The sequence below is a fragment of the Elgaria multicarinata genome, chromosome 7 (genome assembly GCF_023053635.1).
Source record: "Elgaria multicarinata webbii isolate HBS135686 ecotype San Diego chromosome 7, rElgMul1.1.pri, whole genome shotgun sequence".
Lineage (NCBI taxonomy): Eukaryota > Metazoa > Chordata > Lepidosauria > Squamata > Anguidae > Elgaria > Elgaria multicarinata.
Window position 1 is genome coordinate 34,342,329 of NC_086177.1, and position 16,379 is coordinate 34,358,707.

Below are 16,379 nucleotides of genomic sequence, written 5' to 3' on the forward strand. Positions count from 1 at the left end.
ACCAAGGAAATAGTTAATTTATTAGTTTTTGAATCAAGAGATTGTACCAGGTATTTTTTTCAGAGCAGAGGTAGCTTGTAGGGCCAGCCTTTCCCAACCTGGTGTCCTCCAGACATGTAGGGTTCACAACTCCCATCATCCCCAGACAGCATGGCCATGGGAGTTATAGTCCAACACATCTAGAGGGTATCAGATTGAGGAAAGCTGGCTTCTTGAATGTTGTGTGCTTAGTTAAGGGGTAAGCTACTGCTCTTTAGAAAACATTTGTACACACAGTCCAAATTTCCATCTCATACAGTTTGGAGAGAAGACTGAAAAGATGATATCAGTATATGCTTGAAGCCCTCAGGAGAAAAGGTTTAAAAAAAAGAAGTAAAAATTTCAGAGTAATTTTTCTTCAAACTTTTCAACTATGAGATCCACTCATAGCTGTTGTGGCTGGAATTTTACACAGAAGGATTCTAGTAATGTAAAAGGTCCACCAGTTCTTGCTTGGTATCCGCTGCATGCATGAAGAAGGTATGGTTAAAAAAAGGGGCTCACTGATGTGTTAATAAACTCTCCAGCACATGATAATTTCCAGTTAGCCCTTTGCTGGGGAAGATGTTCCCTGCGTCTCAGTTGTAGTCTGTTTTTCTACTTTTAATTTAACTGAAATTATTTTTCCCCACAGTCAGACACACTTTTAGATACCCATCTAGGATACAAGGCTGTTCATTGTATTTTTCAGTTCTTAAATGCAATGGTTGCTTGTTAAATTAACAATAATAAAAAAGAACACTCACCAAACTGCAAGAAAATTCCTTTACTATTAAGTTACATTAAGGTTTCCAGCTTTTCAACCAGATCTGCAACTGTGTCTTTACAACAATGAGCTTACAAACATGAGCAAATGTCAATCCGCACAAAAAAACAGTTAACATGAGAAATATAATTAAGACCTAACTGAAAATACGATGTCCAAGGTTACACAGAGACTGGGTTCGGATGATCATGGAGATAAAAGAAGCTGTCATGGCTTTAACCCCCACCTTCATGCGCCTTGCATGTACAACCTTCATTTGCATAATTCCCCGCAGTGCAGCATGGGTTGCTGTGTCATCCGAATCTGCTGCCTGGCACAGCAGAGGGTATCTTTGTACTGACCCTACAACCCATGACTTGCAGTAGAGGGTGGAGGGTAGGTACAAAGTTACCCCATCACGTGGCGTGACAGGTTCGGACAACATGGCAACCCACGCTGCATCGCTGGGAATTATACAAACGATGGGTGTGCACACAGCACACGCGAGGGTGGGTGGGGGACGAAACCATGATGGTTTCTTTTATGATCGTGCTAACACCCTCAGAGACTGATCAACCAAAATTAAAAGGTTTAATATTAAAAACAAGTTTCTAACCCCTTGCATTGTATAGAAAATCTAGAAAATAAGGTTCTTGTACCTTAACAGTTGTGTAGAAGAGGGAATTTCAGTGCCCTGCTGGCTGGGAATGATGGGAGTTGTAGTCCGACACACCTGGCAGGCACCCAATTGGGAATCCCCCTCTTCCTCTAGAAACTCCAGGGCAGTGTACACATGTCCCCTTCCTTTATTCCCACAGTAACCCTGGAAAGTGAGTTCGGTTGTGAGACAGTGGCCGTGTTCAGAAGACACCTTAAACCGCGGCTTTAACAATGATGGTTAAGCCAGAAAGCCAGGCTGTGTTCAGAAGACACCTTAAACCATGGCTTTAACCAGGGTCAATAAGGCTTTCTGGCTTAACCACTGTGGTTAAAGCCGTGGTTTAAGGTGTCTTCTGAATCAGGCCTCTATCTAGCCCAAGGTCATCTAATATAAAGCAGTTTTCTGTGCTGTTCTTTCCTTGCTGTAACAGCAAGTGTTTTCTCTGCCACTAGTGGAGAGGGGGGCTCCCCTCTAATTTGCCTTTCTCCCCAGTGAGACCCCACCATCAAATTGAAATGGAAACTAAAAGAAGGACATTATCACATCCTAAAATACACTTACCAGGCATTAAGCCCCCTTCAATTCTGTGTGAGTTATTTTTGAGTAAATGTGAATAGGTTGGCTCCACACATCACATTGATTTCAGTGGGATAGATTACTGCAGGTATGTAAATGTCCCATTTCAATCAGTTGGGCCTACAGGGACTTAATATGGGCTGGACTGTATTCTGTTCCTTTGGAAATGTTTATGATAGCAAAAGTCCAGAGACAGCATGTAGGATGATGGCAAGCTACACCTGACATTCTCTCTTACATCTACACAATTATAGGAGCAGGAGTCCTGTCCTCTTTTGCACCTGGTCACTCTGTCCAAGCACACAAGATCCACTTGGCTTGGCTTCACTGGGTTTGTTGTCTGTTGGGACGGAACTGCACATTTCAGATATCAAATGCTTTTACTGATCAACTTTCATTGCATTCCATTGAAAGGCTTTGTTCTTTTGCCCCATGCCTGTTTTCTTAGATAAGACTTCCCTCTTCCTTTCTTGTTTTAAAGTGGATCTGTAGAGAAAAGCAGAAGAAAGACAGAGCAGGCAACTCTGCCATCTGGTTTTGATTACCTGTCGAAGAATCAATTGTTCATATGGAATGTTAATTAACACCCAGAAAATTAGATAGTGTTCCCCCCTCCCTGCAGTGCCTCTTTTAACGCTACTGATTTCTTTGGAACAACTTTAGGGGTGTTTCTTCAAAAAACCCTCTTGTATCAACAGGGGAAGCCAACTGGGCAGCACCAGCTCCAGATCGTTGAGGGTTGCAATACACCCTCAAGGGTCTCCCTCCCTCAGTGGGCTTACCTTTTCACTGCAGTTGCCCCCAGCTGCTATTGCACCTCATCCTCCTCATCATTGCTTGTTTGACAGGCAGTGAGTAAGGAGGCAGGGGCATCTTCTCACCGCCACTGTTGTCTGGGCCAGAGTGAGCGTTAAGAGAACAAGCCGGTTGCAGTGGTGAAGAGCAGGAGCAACTCCAGGAGGCGTTTGTCAGGGGCCCTTGCTGGGGTGTGGGCCCTCGGCCAGTGCCCCACTGTGCCTATTCTTGACACTGGCGCTGCAATCAGGAGAATGAAACACCCTCCCAGAGGTACCTCGGTTTGCAGCATAGAACCCCTTCACATACACATCGAATGTGTAGACAGCACTGGGTGGGGGGGCGACCCATGGGCACGGGGTGCAGAGTGGCAGTGAAAAGTCTAGTTCATATGTTCCTTGAATGTGTTATGCAGGCGTCTAAATCCCCCTTTGTGTTCACAACTCAAATCACTGACCATTTCTATTTGTTTTTATTTTGTTACTAAGAGGGCCACGTTGCTACTTGAACTCTGGACAAGCATTTCTATTACACTTTTTCACAGTGCTTTTATTTTTACCCTATTCTTCACCGGCCACTTTACACTCTATGTGACGCTCCTTCCTCGACACCATTTCTTATGCTACTCATTTTGTCTTTACATTTGAGTCATATTTTTCTTCCCCCATCCTACTTTCTCTGAACTGGTGTACCTAGCGTTCCTATCTCCATTTTATAGTCATGTTTATCTAGTTTATCTTCATGACAGATAACTTATCTTCAGTCTTGTGAAGTAGATTGGGCTGAGACTGATTGGCTCAAGGACACCCAGTGAACTTCGTGGCTCAGTGAGGCTTTAACCCTGGGTCTTCCCAGTCCTAGGCCAGATGATCTATACTAAGCAGGATACAATACTTTGAAAGTGGTTTGAAAACAGTATATGCAATGTGTCAGTATTGTTGTAAATACTGTTATAAACTGTTATGAAGGAAAGGAAAGGAAAGGAAAGGAACCTCTCGTGCAAGCGCTGAGTCATTACTGACTCTTGGAGGGACGCCAGCTTTCGCTGACGTTTTCTTGGCAGGCCTTATAGCAGGGTGGCTTACCGTTGCCTTCCCCGGCCGTGATTACCTTTCCCCCAGCTAACTGGGTACTCATTTTACCGACCTTGGGAGGATGGAAGGCTGAGTCGACCCGAGCCGTCTGCCTGAGAACCAGCTTCCACTGGGATCAAACTCAGGCCATGGGGAGAGTTTCAGCTGCAGAAACTGCTGCTTTACTGCTCTGCGCCACACAAGGCTCAAGCAGTAATGTAAATCCTGCCCTGGGCTCCACCGATCAACTGCCCATAATCTTTCCCATCCAACAGGTTGTTTTGCTACTCCTCTCTCTGAAATACCCCCCTTTTCCTTCCAATCTCTCTTTTTGCTCTGTTTCTCCATCCCCACCACCTTATCTCTGTTCCTCCTTCCTAAGTTAAGCAGCAATAACACACAAGGCTTTTACTCTGCCAGCAATTCACACCAGTGAAGGAGTCTCAGATACAGATGGAATCTGCCGCTCTGCTGACTAGCTGGCAAAACCAGCACCAATTCGACCATGAGCCCCTGGATCCAGGTGCAAAAGGGTCGTCATTCTCTCATCACTGCCGTATTATTTGATTGACTTGGGAGAGCCTTACATGTATTTCCACTACCTTGTGGGAAATGACCACAAACAGTGAACAATTAAAATGATGACTGATGACACTTCTATTCCAGCCATCCTCCAAGGAACTCCAGGTAGCATACTCTGTTCTCCCACTACAGTGGCCATCTATTCTCCTTTACAGAGGACAGTTCAGTATTTGAAAGCATCCTTTATTTGAAGTGTTTGCCAATCCACATCAGGTTTAAAGATCAAGGACCATTATTATTACTTTAATTAATTAATTAAATTTATATACCGCCCCATAGCCAAAGCTCTCTGGGCGGTTTACAAAAGTTAAAAATAGTGAACATTCAAGAGAAATATACAAAATTTTAAACCATAAAATACATACAAAAAACAGACAATATTCATTTAAAAACTATTCTGGGGTCAGTTAAGAAACTCAGCATATGCATTAGAAGCAAGAGCAGAGGCCTTGAATTTTCCTAGCAACAGTTAGCAACTGGACAGCAGACATCTGGTTATAGTTGCCATCCCCATGGTGAGATGTATTGAATTTTTATTTAAATAATAGTTTAAATTAAATTTGCATCTGTACATTTAAATTAGCCTATAATGCTTTAGGCAAATTGGTGCTTTTGTCATCTTCTTGGGTGATGCATTTCCTCTTTTTTGATGATGGGTAAGTGGCCACCCTAACTATTATTATTATTATTATTATTATTATTATTATTTATTTATTTATTTATTTATTTATATAGCACCATCAATGTACATGGTGCTGTACAGAGTCAAACAGTAAATAGCAAGACCCTGCCGCATAGGCTTACATTCTAATAAAACCATAATAAAACAATAAGGAGGGGAAGAGAATGCAAACAGGCACAGGGTAGGGTAAACAACAGGCACTGGGTAGGGTAAAACTAACAGTATAAAGTCAGAACAAAATCAAGTTTTAAAAGCTTTAGGAAAAAGAAAAGTTTTTAGCTGAGCTTTAAAAGCTGTGGTTGAACTTGTAGTTCTCAAATGTTTTGGTAGAGCGTTCCAGGCATAAGGGGCAGCAGAAGAACTACCACTATTTTATCTTCACAGCAACCCTGAAAGGTAGACCAGGTTGGAAGATAATGACTGGGTCAAAGTCAATTGGTGAACTTCATAACTGAATGGGGGTTTGAACCCAGCTGTTGCCAGTCCTAGCCTGACACTGACTGCTGCACCAACCTGGTTTTCTCTGTGGGGGATTTTAGCCTACAAGCTGCCTGGATGGGAGACCACCTGAGAAAACTACATATAAATTACTCTGAGCTCTTAGGGGAAGAACAGGGTAGAAGTGTAGATTGATTATTTATTTATTTATTTATTTATTTATTTATTACATTTCTATACCGCCCAATAGCCAGAGCTCTCTGGGCGGTTCATGTGTGTGCATGTGCATGTCAATATACACAGTATTTGAAATATAACTTTTCCCAAGCATGTATGTGCGTACATTTGGATTATTTCCTTTCACCTGTAAATGCCATAGGTACAAGGTGCTCTTTCTAGAACAATGGATGTTATCTTTCACCTTTTTGTAGCATAGCTAGGGGGAAAATGTCTTGCATAGAAACAATAAAATCACTCGTTTTCATACTGCACAAGAAAGCAAAAAAGGTCAAAAGAGGTTACACGGAATGCCATAAAAGTTATTGCAGTTTGTTGGTTTAAAAAGCAGTAAAATGCACAAAGTAATCAAAAACACCATCAATGTTCTTTAATGCTAAGCATCTTGTTAGAAATGATTTCTGACATGGCTGCATATTTGTAGCCTTCCGGTTCCTACTGCGAAGAAAACGGAGCACTTTTTGTGAAGGAAAGCAGAAACCTAATGGGAAGACTTGCCCTAGTGGTTGAAGATGTTACTGCAGGCTTCAACCATATGGATATATTTAATTAAAAATAATACAGGTTCACAAGCAGGTTTCCCATGAAATCTAGGTAACTGGCATAAAAATAATGGTCAAGATGACCTTGATGGTATCCACTTGGACAAAAACATTATTTGAGTAATAAACATGTGAATGTATTATTCCAGGTCAAAAGTCTACTTAAAGTTTTCACCTAGCAATTAATGAGCAAAAATATTGTGTAAGGTATACACATCAAAAAGTTTGATATACATATGTGTAGAAAATTTTATTTACTTAAGTTTATTTAGCAAAGATTTTCTCAAAGGTATAATTCAAAGTTGATCTTATCTAGCTGGTAAGGAGTATGTGTAAAACTTATATGTATGTTCCAATTTTTTTAAGGAAAGTTTAATATCAATAAGATCCTTAAGACTGTGAGCCCAAATTTAGGGGACAGTAGATAATATTAGTTATGGGGTAATTTCTACACAAAAAAGGTATAAATATGTGTTGATTTTAAAATGCGGGAGCTTCTTTTTAGAAGTTCGCTTGGCCTGTATACCTGTCACCTGAATAGCCTATTTAGTATTGAATAGGGAACTTGGAACTTTTTCATTCTCCTTTTTGAGATGTTAAGACTAGAAATCTAACAACAAGATGTGTTTAAAAAAATCTTATTTCTTGTTAAACTATTAAGGTTTAAGGATCTTTAACAGAGCTCTGTTTAACAACAAAAAATGTTTTATAAGTTATATTCTTATGTGACATTGTAATAAAAACTTCCTGTACTAATTCTTGTTAGATTGTAACCCATGAAACAATCTTAGGTGTATAGTTTGTTTAGAAGTATTTAATCTGCTACTAGGTGGTGAACAGGAGGCTAAATACTTCCAAAGTACTGAACTATTGATAGATAATTGAAACAAAGTCCCTCGTCCGTAACACTACCAGCAAATGGACCCGGCTTCACATGAGTTGGAAATGCCCTTTGGTTGATACAGAGAAGCCTTCAAGCAAACTTACACAGCTGTCACAGTTGGACACATTGTGCTTGTCCCACCTGAGTGAAGGCATGCCTGCTGGCACCCCTAGACACAACCTCTGCCATGGCCCACCCCAATTGCCCCCTGACCCAGGGGTCTGTCCACTACATCCCATTAGATGGAGCTGCCCATCAGCAAAGGGGAGGGGGGCGGCCTGTAACCTGGCCTACTAATTTTCCTATGCATGTTACTTGTAAGTCCCACACTTCAATGGGGCTTCCTTCCAGGTAAGTGTGGATAGGACTGCAATCTTAGTAACTTCAAATGTTCCAGCTTGCTCCACACAAAGAACGATTTGCTATAAAGGGGTTAAAGCTAGACGTGCTGAGTCACATCTTTCTTAATGCTGATGAACAAAAGCCTGTACTTTCATAACCTGAAAACAAAGGGTTGCTTTAATGTAACATTTCCTGGTTTGATCTCTCTGGGGACAGTGTGAGCTTCCCATGTATGATATTCAGTTGTATTTGATCACCTTTGATCATTTTCACACCCATTCCCCCACATGTAGCTATAGTTTCCTACAAAGAAGCCTTTTGGTGTGCAACTCTGCTTTCAACCCCTGCTCCCTAGAGGGGGTTGTGATGAAGAGCATGTACTCTGCGCATGTTCTGGAGCACTTTTATGATCCCACTTAATTTAGAGATCTGAACTGGCACTGCAGTTCAGACGTGATTTTCCTAAAATGAAATGCACAGAAAGAAATCCTATTTCAAAAACCACCCATTTTGACTGCTGTGATGCAAAGGGCTGTGCTGGGATGGTGTAGGATAGGATGGTTGCTAAAATTATTTCAAACTTCACCATAAATTATTCTGAACCTGCTTGAGAACTAAAATCAAACACACAGAGTTGGACAGAAATCCCAAAACAAGTTTCATAATATAATAAATATAATTGTTGGATGCAGATTTACTCATAAAGTAGACTAATTGAAATAAATAGTACTGAGGTTAGGGATGGCTAACAAGTCCCATTGATTCCAATGTCCACTCTAAATATGACTCAATCAGGATCCAATTCAATATAATAAATAATATAACAGAAGTTAGAATAAAATACTATAATATGATAAAATAATATATTAGATTGACGTTCACATGTGACATTTCTGTTGAAATAACATTGACTCTTGAGCATAATTGCTTGGAAATAAAGCCTCTCGCCTTCTATGGGATTTATGGTCAAACGTGTGTTTAGGCACTATAACTAACAGCAGTATATGACCGAATGGACGGTCTGCTGTTATCCCCAGTGGAGGCTGGTGGCTCCGACTTCGGTGGAGCTGTGGATCCTTTCTTCAGCCAGAACCAGACAGAACTCTAAAGAAGCTATCTAAGTGCTGAACCCTAGCTCCCAAATGGGTTTAGCACTTTGAATAGCTTTTTTTTCCCCCCGAGTTCTGGCGGGTTCTGACTGAAACTCAAGATGGATTCAGAGCCCCGCCGAAATCGGAGCCACCAGCCTCCACTGGACCTGTTGCTACCCCACCCACCGCTTGCACGAACTCCGGGAAAGGCGCCGCTCGTCCTTCTCTCTCGATTTAGGAAACGTCGGGCGTGCTGCTAGTCGTCCCCGCCTTGCGCGCTCCCCGCCGCGACCTACTCGCGCGAGGAATCGACTCGATCGCCTTTGGAAGGCGCTGGGCGGCTCCGCTTTCGAGGGGAGGGTTCCGGGCCCTCGGCGTGACCTTGGCGGAAGGTCAGTTTGTGCAATGCGCGGCGGGGGGGACGGGACCCCTTGACTGCGGAGCTGTTTCATTTCCCGGTGTAATTCAGCGGGAGGGATTTAGGAATGATCCCGCCTCGTAATTTAGGTGCCTTTTGGCTGGAGCACATTTGGGGCTGGGGCTGGGGCGGCCGCAATCCAGATGGGATTGTTAGCAGCGCTTAGTAAAAGGCGGAGTGTTCTGGCCCTTTGGGGGTGGGGGGGATGATGGGGGGGAGGAGGAGACGCTTTCTTCCTACCCAAAGGTTGCTACATCGTTCTAGATCAGCGATGAGCAACGTGTGGCCCTCCAGAGGTTTTGGCCTACATCTCCCATCATCCCTGATCTTGGGCCATGCTGGCTGATGGGAGTTGTAGGCCAGAAATATCGGGGGTGGGGTCACAAGTTGCCCACCTGGGTCTTGCTGGAGGCTTTGTGCCTTTAACAGCGGTGCAACAGGTGGATGCTCAGCAGGCGCCATGGAGGGGTGAGATCCGAAGTGGTGCAGCCGCCATCGCGAAGCCAACCAGGGGCAAACCCTCGAAGCTCCGGTTTTAGAAAGTTTGGGCACTGACTGCTACTTTTTCCTCTTGGAGCGAGGCGCTGTTGCCTTGCTTGCTTCGGAGCTGCGGGCCGGGACCAAGGGAATGGCCGTTCAGCAAGCGGAATGGCCGCTGGGCCGCCTCCACAAGACCTTGCGGAGCTTCGCATAAATAAATAAATCACATAAGGAAAAGAAACTCCAGCTAAGCACGGGAATGCCAGAACAGGTGGGAGGAGCAGCTAAGGAAGCCGACTAGCCACAGGGCTGCCTCCGTGGGCCCACAGAGCAGCGCACTTTAAAGGCAAGGGCGCATCGGGGTAGGTGGGAGGGGCAGCCAAGCCAGCTGAATGGCCACTGGGCCACCTAAGCGCCTCCGCACATTGACACAAAACGGGGAGGGGACGGAGCACAGTCTTCCCTCCTTTGTTTTAATTATTTATTATTATTATTATTTATTTTAATAATAATAATAATTTATTTCTTACCCACCTCTCCGATTGGATCGAGGCAGGGAACAATAGCAAGCATGAAATACATAAAATACTGATTAAAAACATAGTATACACTGTTAAAAACATCCTAAAAGCATACTAAAAGTATCCTAAAATTCTACTGGATAGGACTGCCGGAAGAGATCAGTCTTGATAGCTTCCTTGAATGCTAAGACTGTCAAGCTGACATTGGGGGTGGGAGAGTGAAACAAGGGAGTGGGGTGGGGGGGGTACTAGGAGCTTGGCACAAGAGGTGAGGCATGGAAGCGTGGAGATGGCACAACTAAAGTCAGATTAAGTTAGATGCTTTGACTTCATGGTCTCCCTAGCAGTTTTTGTTTTGTTTTTCATTTTTAGACTATAATTATCCATTTTCACCAATGGTGTAGTTTAAATGAATTTTACACGATGTATTGTGAATTTATTTTGGGTTAAGCGTTTCAGATGTTGCTTTATTTTGTATTAATGTTATTTTGTCTGAGCTGTTTTGTATGTGAATGGCCCATAGCCTGAGCAGGAAATAAAGATACTTGATATTATAGCAGGGGTGGGCAATTTCTGGGGGCTGCATTGCCAGGGGATGTATCCCCACCGCATTTGCTGCTGTAGTAGCAAAAATCGTGGCAGTTTTCCTGGGAAACAGTGCTCACAGGGAATGCACACCTTGTTTGCAAGCAGAATTGCACATCCTTTAGGCTTTCAGGTACACAATTCTGTTTTCACAAAAGCTGCGAACTCCCTGAGCACCTTGTTTCCCTCAAAAAATGCTGTGATTTTTGCTACTGTCGCTGTGGCGGTGGCAAATTCAGCAGCAGCACAGGGAAACACGGGGTGGCACACAAACATGACCATGGGGGCCACTTACAGCGTGGGTGATACCTATTCCTGGATTAGAGGAAAACTGAGCAAGAAGATGGTGCAATTACTGCATTCCTCAATTCAACAGCAAATTTAAATATAAACAGATTTGCACACCATTCCCATCAGCATGGTGAATGGTCAGGGATGATGGAAATTGTAGTCCAATCTGGAAAGCCCCAAGTTGCCCACCCCTGTTGCAAAGGGAGAATCTCCAATAGGCAGTCCTGTTTAACACACAACATGTAACTCACTTGATCTCACGTTACTTGATTATTAGCCCCTTGCAGTGAACTGATCCAGTGATGACTTGAATGCTTTGAGTCACTGGGTGATAGAAATTGCCCCTTCAGAATGCAATTAAAAAAACTAGGGGTACTCTTTTTTAATCATTGCAGCATAATCAAGTATTACACACACACACACACACACACACACACACACACACTTACTTTTTAACTGAAATAACCAATTGCTAATCTGAAAAAAACAGACCCTGAAAATTAACAAAAACAAATAAGTCCTGGATCTGATGTTTGCATAATTCTATACGTTCATGTTTATATTCCAGAATGAGTGTGGACTGGCTTGGCTATGGTTATGCAGCACTGGTTGCTTCAGGTGGAATAGCTGGCTATGCAAAAGCAGGTATAGTATTATGAAACTCCCAAGCCCATTTTCTCCATCCTTTAAACATTATGATATGAACATTTGTTTGTGCCCTATAGCTTTTGCTAGTATAAATAAGAGGGAGGGTTGGATCCAGGATCTGCTGTCCATAAAAGGTACCTCTGCCTGATTTTCCAAGATCCCCCTTCATATACGCATAGCTCACCCTATTCAGCAGGGTCCCCCGACTTCCCAATTTTCAGGGGGCAGGAGGGGTGGAGAAGTTGCACATGCCTAAATCTGAATCCAACCCATCATAATTTTTGGAATATACTGATGTGCCACTAGAGCTTGCAGGTCAATATTGAGTTGTGAGGGTCTCATTGTACCAAAAGCACCAGAGGCTGGGTATCAGCAATATAGGCAATGTTGGCTATTTAGAATATAAAAAGCAACAGTTTCCTTTCTCTATGATTCATGATCGCAGTCCTTGCTCGCCTTCTTAGAACTCTGTAGTCCAGCTTTCCCCACGTGGTGCCATCTAGTTGTGTTGGGAATACAACTGCTATCAGCCCCAGCCAGCATAACTAATGGTCATGGATTATGAGGGTTGTAGTCCTAAGCTTCTAAAGGACACCTGATTTGGACAGGCCCATCATTTTATTTTAACTCCCTCCCAAAAATGTGTGTGTGTGTTTTTAAGTTCCCATCCCTTAATAACTGTCTGGCTTTTTTTTTTAAAAAAAAAAGTGTGCTCGAATGCTAGGCAGCAGACAGGAGCCTTCTGCAGTATGAATGCAAATGAGTAGTAAGGCAGGACAGGCAAGGATGTCTTCAATCTGCACATAGTTAAACTATGGAACCTGGATGGTTTTAACGGGAATTAAACAAATTCATGGAGAGTAAGGCTATCAATGTCTACGAGTCAGGATGGCTATATACTACTTCCACTATTGGAGGCAGTTTGCCTCTTAGTACCAGTTGCTACAGAGCATGAGTGGGAGGCTGCTGTTGTGGACTTCACATGGACATCTGGTTGGCCACTGTGGGAACGGAATGCTGGACTAAATTGATCGTTTGTCTGATCCAGTTCAGCTCTTATGTTCTTGTAAAATACTGTTAAAGGACATCCATAAAAAAAGGAAGTGCACAGAGAATCGTACAACTGGTTGCAGACGTCTTCTTGAAACTGGTATTGCAAGCCACTCCATCACGTGTAGCTAGCACTGCTCCCTTTACTGAATTTTCTCTGAGCCAGCGTGTACTTTTAATCATAGAAATCTCTCCCCAAGGAATCTCATCAGGCTCCGTTCCCACTTTCGGATAAATTAAAACTTTTCCATTCCAGCAGGCTTGCAGGGGCAAGCCTGAATTCTAATTGTTGTGTGCTTCCCTTGAGTAGAGGCTTGCTTTTGGACTAGGTTGGACTAGATGGCCTTGTAGGCCCCTTCCAACTCTGCTATTCTATGATTCTAATCACCATAGCCCCTTTTAATGGATTGTGGACATGCTGTTGTTTATACCCTTTTAGGATTTTGAATCTAATGGTCATGTGATTTTGTAAGCCACCTTGAGAGGCTTGCTGTGATACGTGATGTGTTAGACAGCTAAATAAAAGCTGGACGGTGGGCCACCACACATATTTGTATCCTCTCCCATTTTAGTAAGCTTTAAAATAGTGAATAAAGGGAAGGGGAAAGAAGTGTAGTTGCTGCTAATTGGACTTATACAGTCATCTTCTAACAAGTGTAATCTTATTCATTTGCTCTAGGTAGTGTCCCCTCCCTGGCTGCTGGTCTCCTGTTTGGTGGTTTAGCAGGATTGGGTGCTTATCAACAGTCTCAGGATCCAAAGAATGTTTGGCTTTCTCTAAGTGAGTATGTCCTTCGTATTACAGATAAAATGTGCAGGCATCATTTTGTTTATTTTCCTCAAAGCTGAATAAATAAATGTGGGTGCACACACACACACACACACACACACACACACACACACACACTTACTTTATTCAGATTTGAGAGAAATATACACGATGATTACTTCCCCCACCATCCCCTCCCCACAATTCATAAGCTTATAGGCAGTTCTGTCAGTGCAACTGGGAGAGGGATGATTCCCTCTCCCCTGCCCCTCCGTAGCCCCCTGCACACCCAAAAATCTGCTCTGCTGCAGAGGGTTAGGAAACCCTTGGGGGGAAGTTTTAAAGTAGTGCAGAGGGCTGCAGTATGATCATGGATTTAACAAGAAGAATCTTAACTGTCTTCACATTTATAAGTCATAACATAAGAAGAGTCATGCTGGATCAGACCAAGGGTCCATCTAGTCCAACACTGTGTTCGCACAGTGGCCAACCCAGGGGGGCTGGACTAAATGGTCTTGAAGGCCCCTTCCAACTCTGCTATTCTATTCTATGATGGACAAGCAAGACATGGTGCAACAGCACCCTCCCACCCATGTTCCCCAGCAACTGGTGCACACAGGCTTACTGCCTTGAATACTGGAGATCGCACACAACCATCAGGGCTAGTAGCCATTGATAGCCTTCGCTCCAGGAATTTATCCAACCCCCTTTTAAAGCCATCCTAATTGGTGGCCATCACTACATCTTGTAGTGAGTTACATAATTTAACTATGTGCTGTGTGAAGAAGTACTTCCTCTTATTTGTCCTGGATCTCCCACCAATTGGCTTCATGGGATGACCCCGGATTCTAGTATTTTGAGAGAGGGAGAAAAATGTCTCCCTATCCACATTCTCCATACCGTGTATCATTTTGTCCTGATGTCCTTTGTATAGTTTGCAATTCAGGCGTATTTTGAATGAATTATTCATTGTTGAAAACCGCCCAGAGAACTTCTGCTCTTGGGCGGTATAGAAATGAAAGAAGCGTATACCTTTAGTAAATACTTATCAGCCCAAACCTGTCATTCACCTGCACCCTTGCTGGTCCAGGTATTTTCTAAATCCTGCCATTCCTCCTTTTCCATTGTTTGTAAGTTGCACTCTGAATTAAAATTCTACCAATAAAACAGAGTGAGGAAGAAGAAATGGCAGAGTTTTGAGATCTGTAGCAAATAATTCTAGATCCTTGGCTCCAAAGTCAAGGCTGTAAGTTTGATGCAGCAGTGCTGGGTCTAGTTAGTGTCTACATGGAAGATTAGTTAGGGTGCAAATCCTATGTACATTATGTTTAGGTAGAAAAAAGTTCTACAACTCCCAGGATTCCCAAGCCAGATTTTTTCTGTCTAAACATGCATAGGATTGTGCCCTTAGAAAATTTATATATGCCATCTTGAACTCCACTAAACAAAGGCAGGATATAAATACATAAAGCTTCAGCTAGCACTGATGTGGATTATCTCTTCAATTGTTGTGATTTTTCCCCGTAGTTGCATCTGGGACTTTGACTGGCGTGATGGGAATGAGATTCTATAACTCCAGAAAATTCATGCCTGCAGGGTTAATTGCTGGTGTCAGGTACTATTTCTGCTCTTGTTCTCCAGCTCTTTAGTTTTGAACTATCATTTGGTTTAAGTACATAAGGAATATTGGTACACTTTAAGTAACTATATCACTTAGGTTACAACCATTTAGCTTAGTGTTTACTGAGATGTTGATTTGCATTTGTATTTAAACAGTCTACTAATGGTGGGCAAACTTGGACTACAGATGATGGAGAAACCCCTTCAGCCATAATTGTGCAGCAGATGAAAAGCAGGTTAAGATGCCCGAAGACGCAGCTTTCTGAATGCCTACCTGGAACAAGCAATGAAGACAACTGAAATTCTTGGATTTTTTAAAGTTTCGCATCTGCAAGGATACTTGTAACTACCAACGTAGTATGTTTCTATGTGATCAGGATATTATCTTTATTGGCTCCTTTTGCACAATTGTGTAGAGACAGTGACTACAGAATTACAAATTTCATGTCTCATTTTTTAGATTTATACCAAGAGCTTTGAGCACTTTAAGATCATGAATGGGAGAAAGTGATGATGGTAACCATCGTACATGCCTATCATGAAACATGCTTGCTTAATTTGTTCCTTATCTCCCTGTCTTCAGTTCTGCATTTGTCTTGACAAGATGAAATTCTGGATGCTCTATACAGGAATTTCTTAACTTAAATGTGTATCCTTTCTTAAGCAGTTGCTATCAAGGCAAAACATTTAAGAAAATAGTCTAAAAACAGTATTTCATCCCCTTTAAAAGAAGGTGAAAGGTTGCTAAATTTCTGTAAAAAGCCACTGGAATAATGACATGTACTAATAAAAGAAACTTTTGGGGTTTCAAAGGTTTTTTGTTTTGTTTTTTTACAGCTGACGGCAGATTCCTTGATGACTAGCTTTCTTCAAATATATTATTACACTGACAGACAGTCCTGTGGGTGCAATGTTGCATACACAGTTTTGTATACAAAGTCATCCCTATTCACTTCCAGGGAAGTAATGTATTATTTATACATTAATCATTTGCATTTATATAGGGATGGATCCAGACTTAAGTCAGTAGATCCATTGAAATAATGGGACACGATAGTCATGATTAATCTTGGATCCAGTACATTGCTCTTATGAATGTTCAAAGAATTTCACATTCATCTTCATGGCATTTATTTGGGCCCACTGAAGTGGCTAGATCAGTTTTGGATGGGCATTCCCTTTGGGACTACAAAGTGTTACACACACCTGCAGCTGTATTGGTCCAAACACACACTTTCGAAAAGAGTTTGTATCCAGCAACTCCCTCTTAAAGATTTTTTTCCAGACAGCTGTAAATGCACACACCAAAAT

The 16,379-nt window shown here is 42.4% G+C and overlaps 1 protein-coding gene across 1 annotated transcript; it reads left to right on the forward strand.

Annotated features, from left to right (window-relative positions):
* The first annotated feature begins 8,956 nt into the window (after window positions 1-8,956).
* LOC134401060 (transmembrane protein 14C-like) lies at window positions 8,957-15,880 on the forward strand. The gene is made up of 5 exons (XM_063129770.1): window positions 8,957-9,078; window positions 11,550-11,626; window positions 13,359-13,460; window positions 14,976-15,063; window positions 15,225-15,880. The coding sequence occupies exons 2-5, from the start codon at window positions 11,551-11,553 to the stop codon at window positions 15,280-15,282; spliced, it is 324 nt and encodes a 107-aa protein (XP_062985840.1). The 5' UTR covers window positions 8,957-9,078; window position 11,550; the 3' UTR covers window positions 15,283-15,880.
* The last annotated feature ends 499 nt before the right edge of the window (window positions 15,881-16,379 follow it).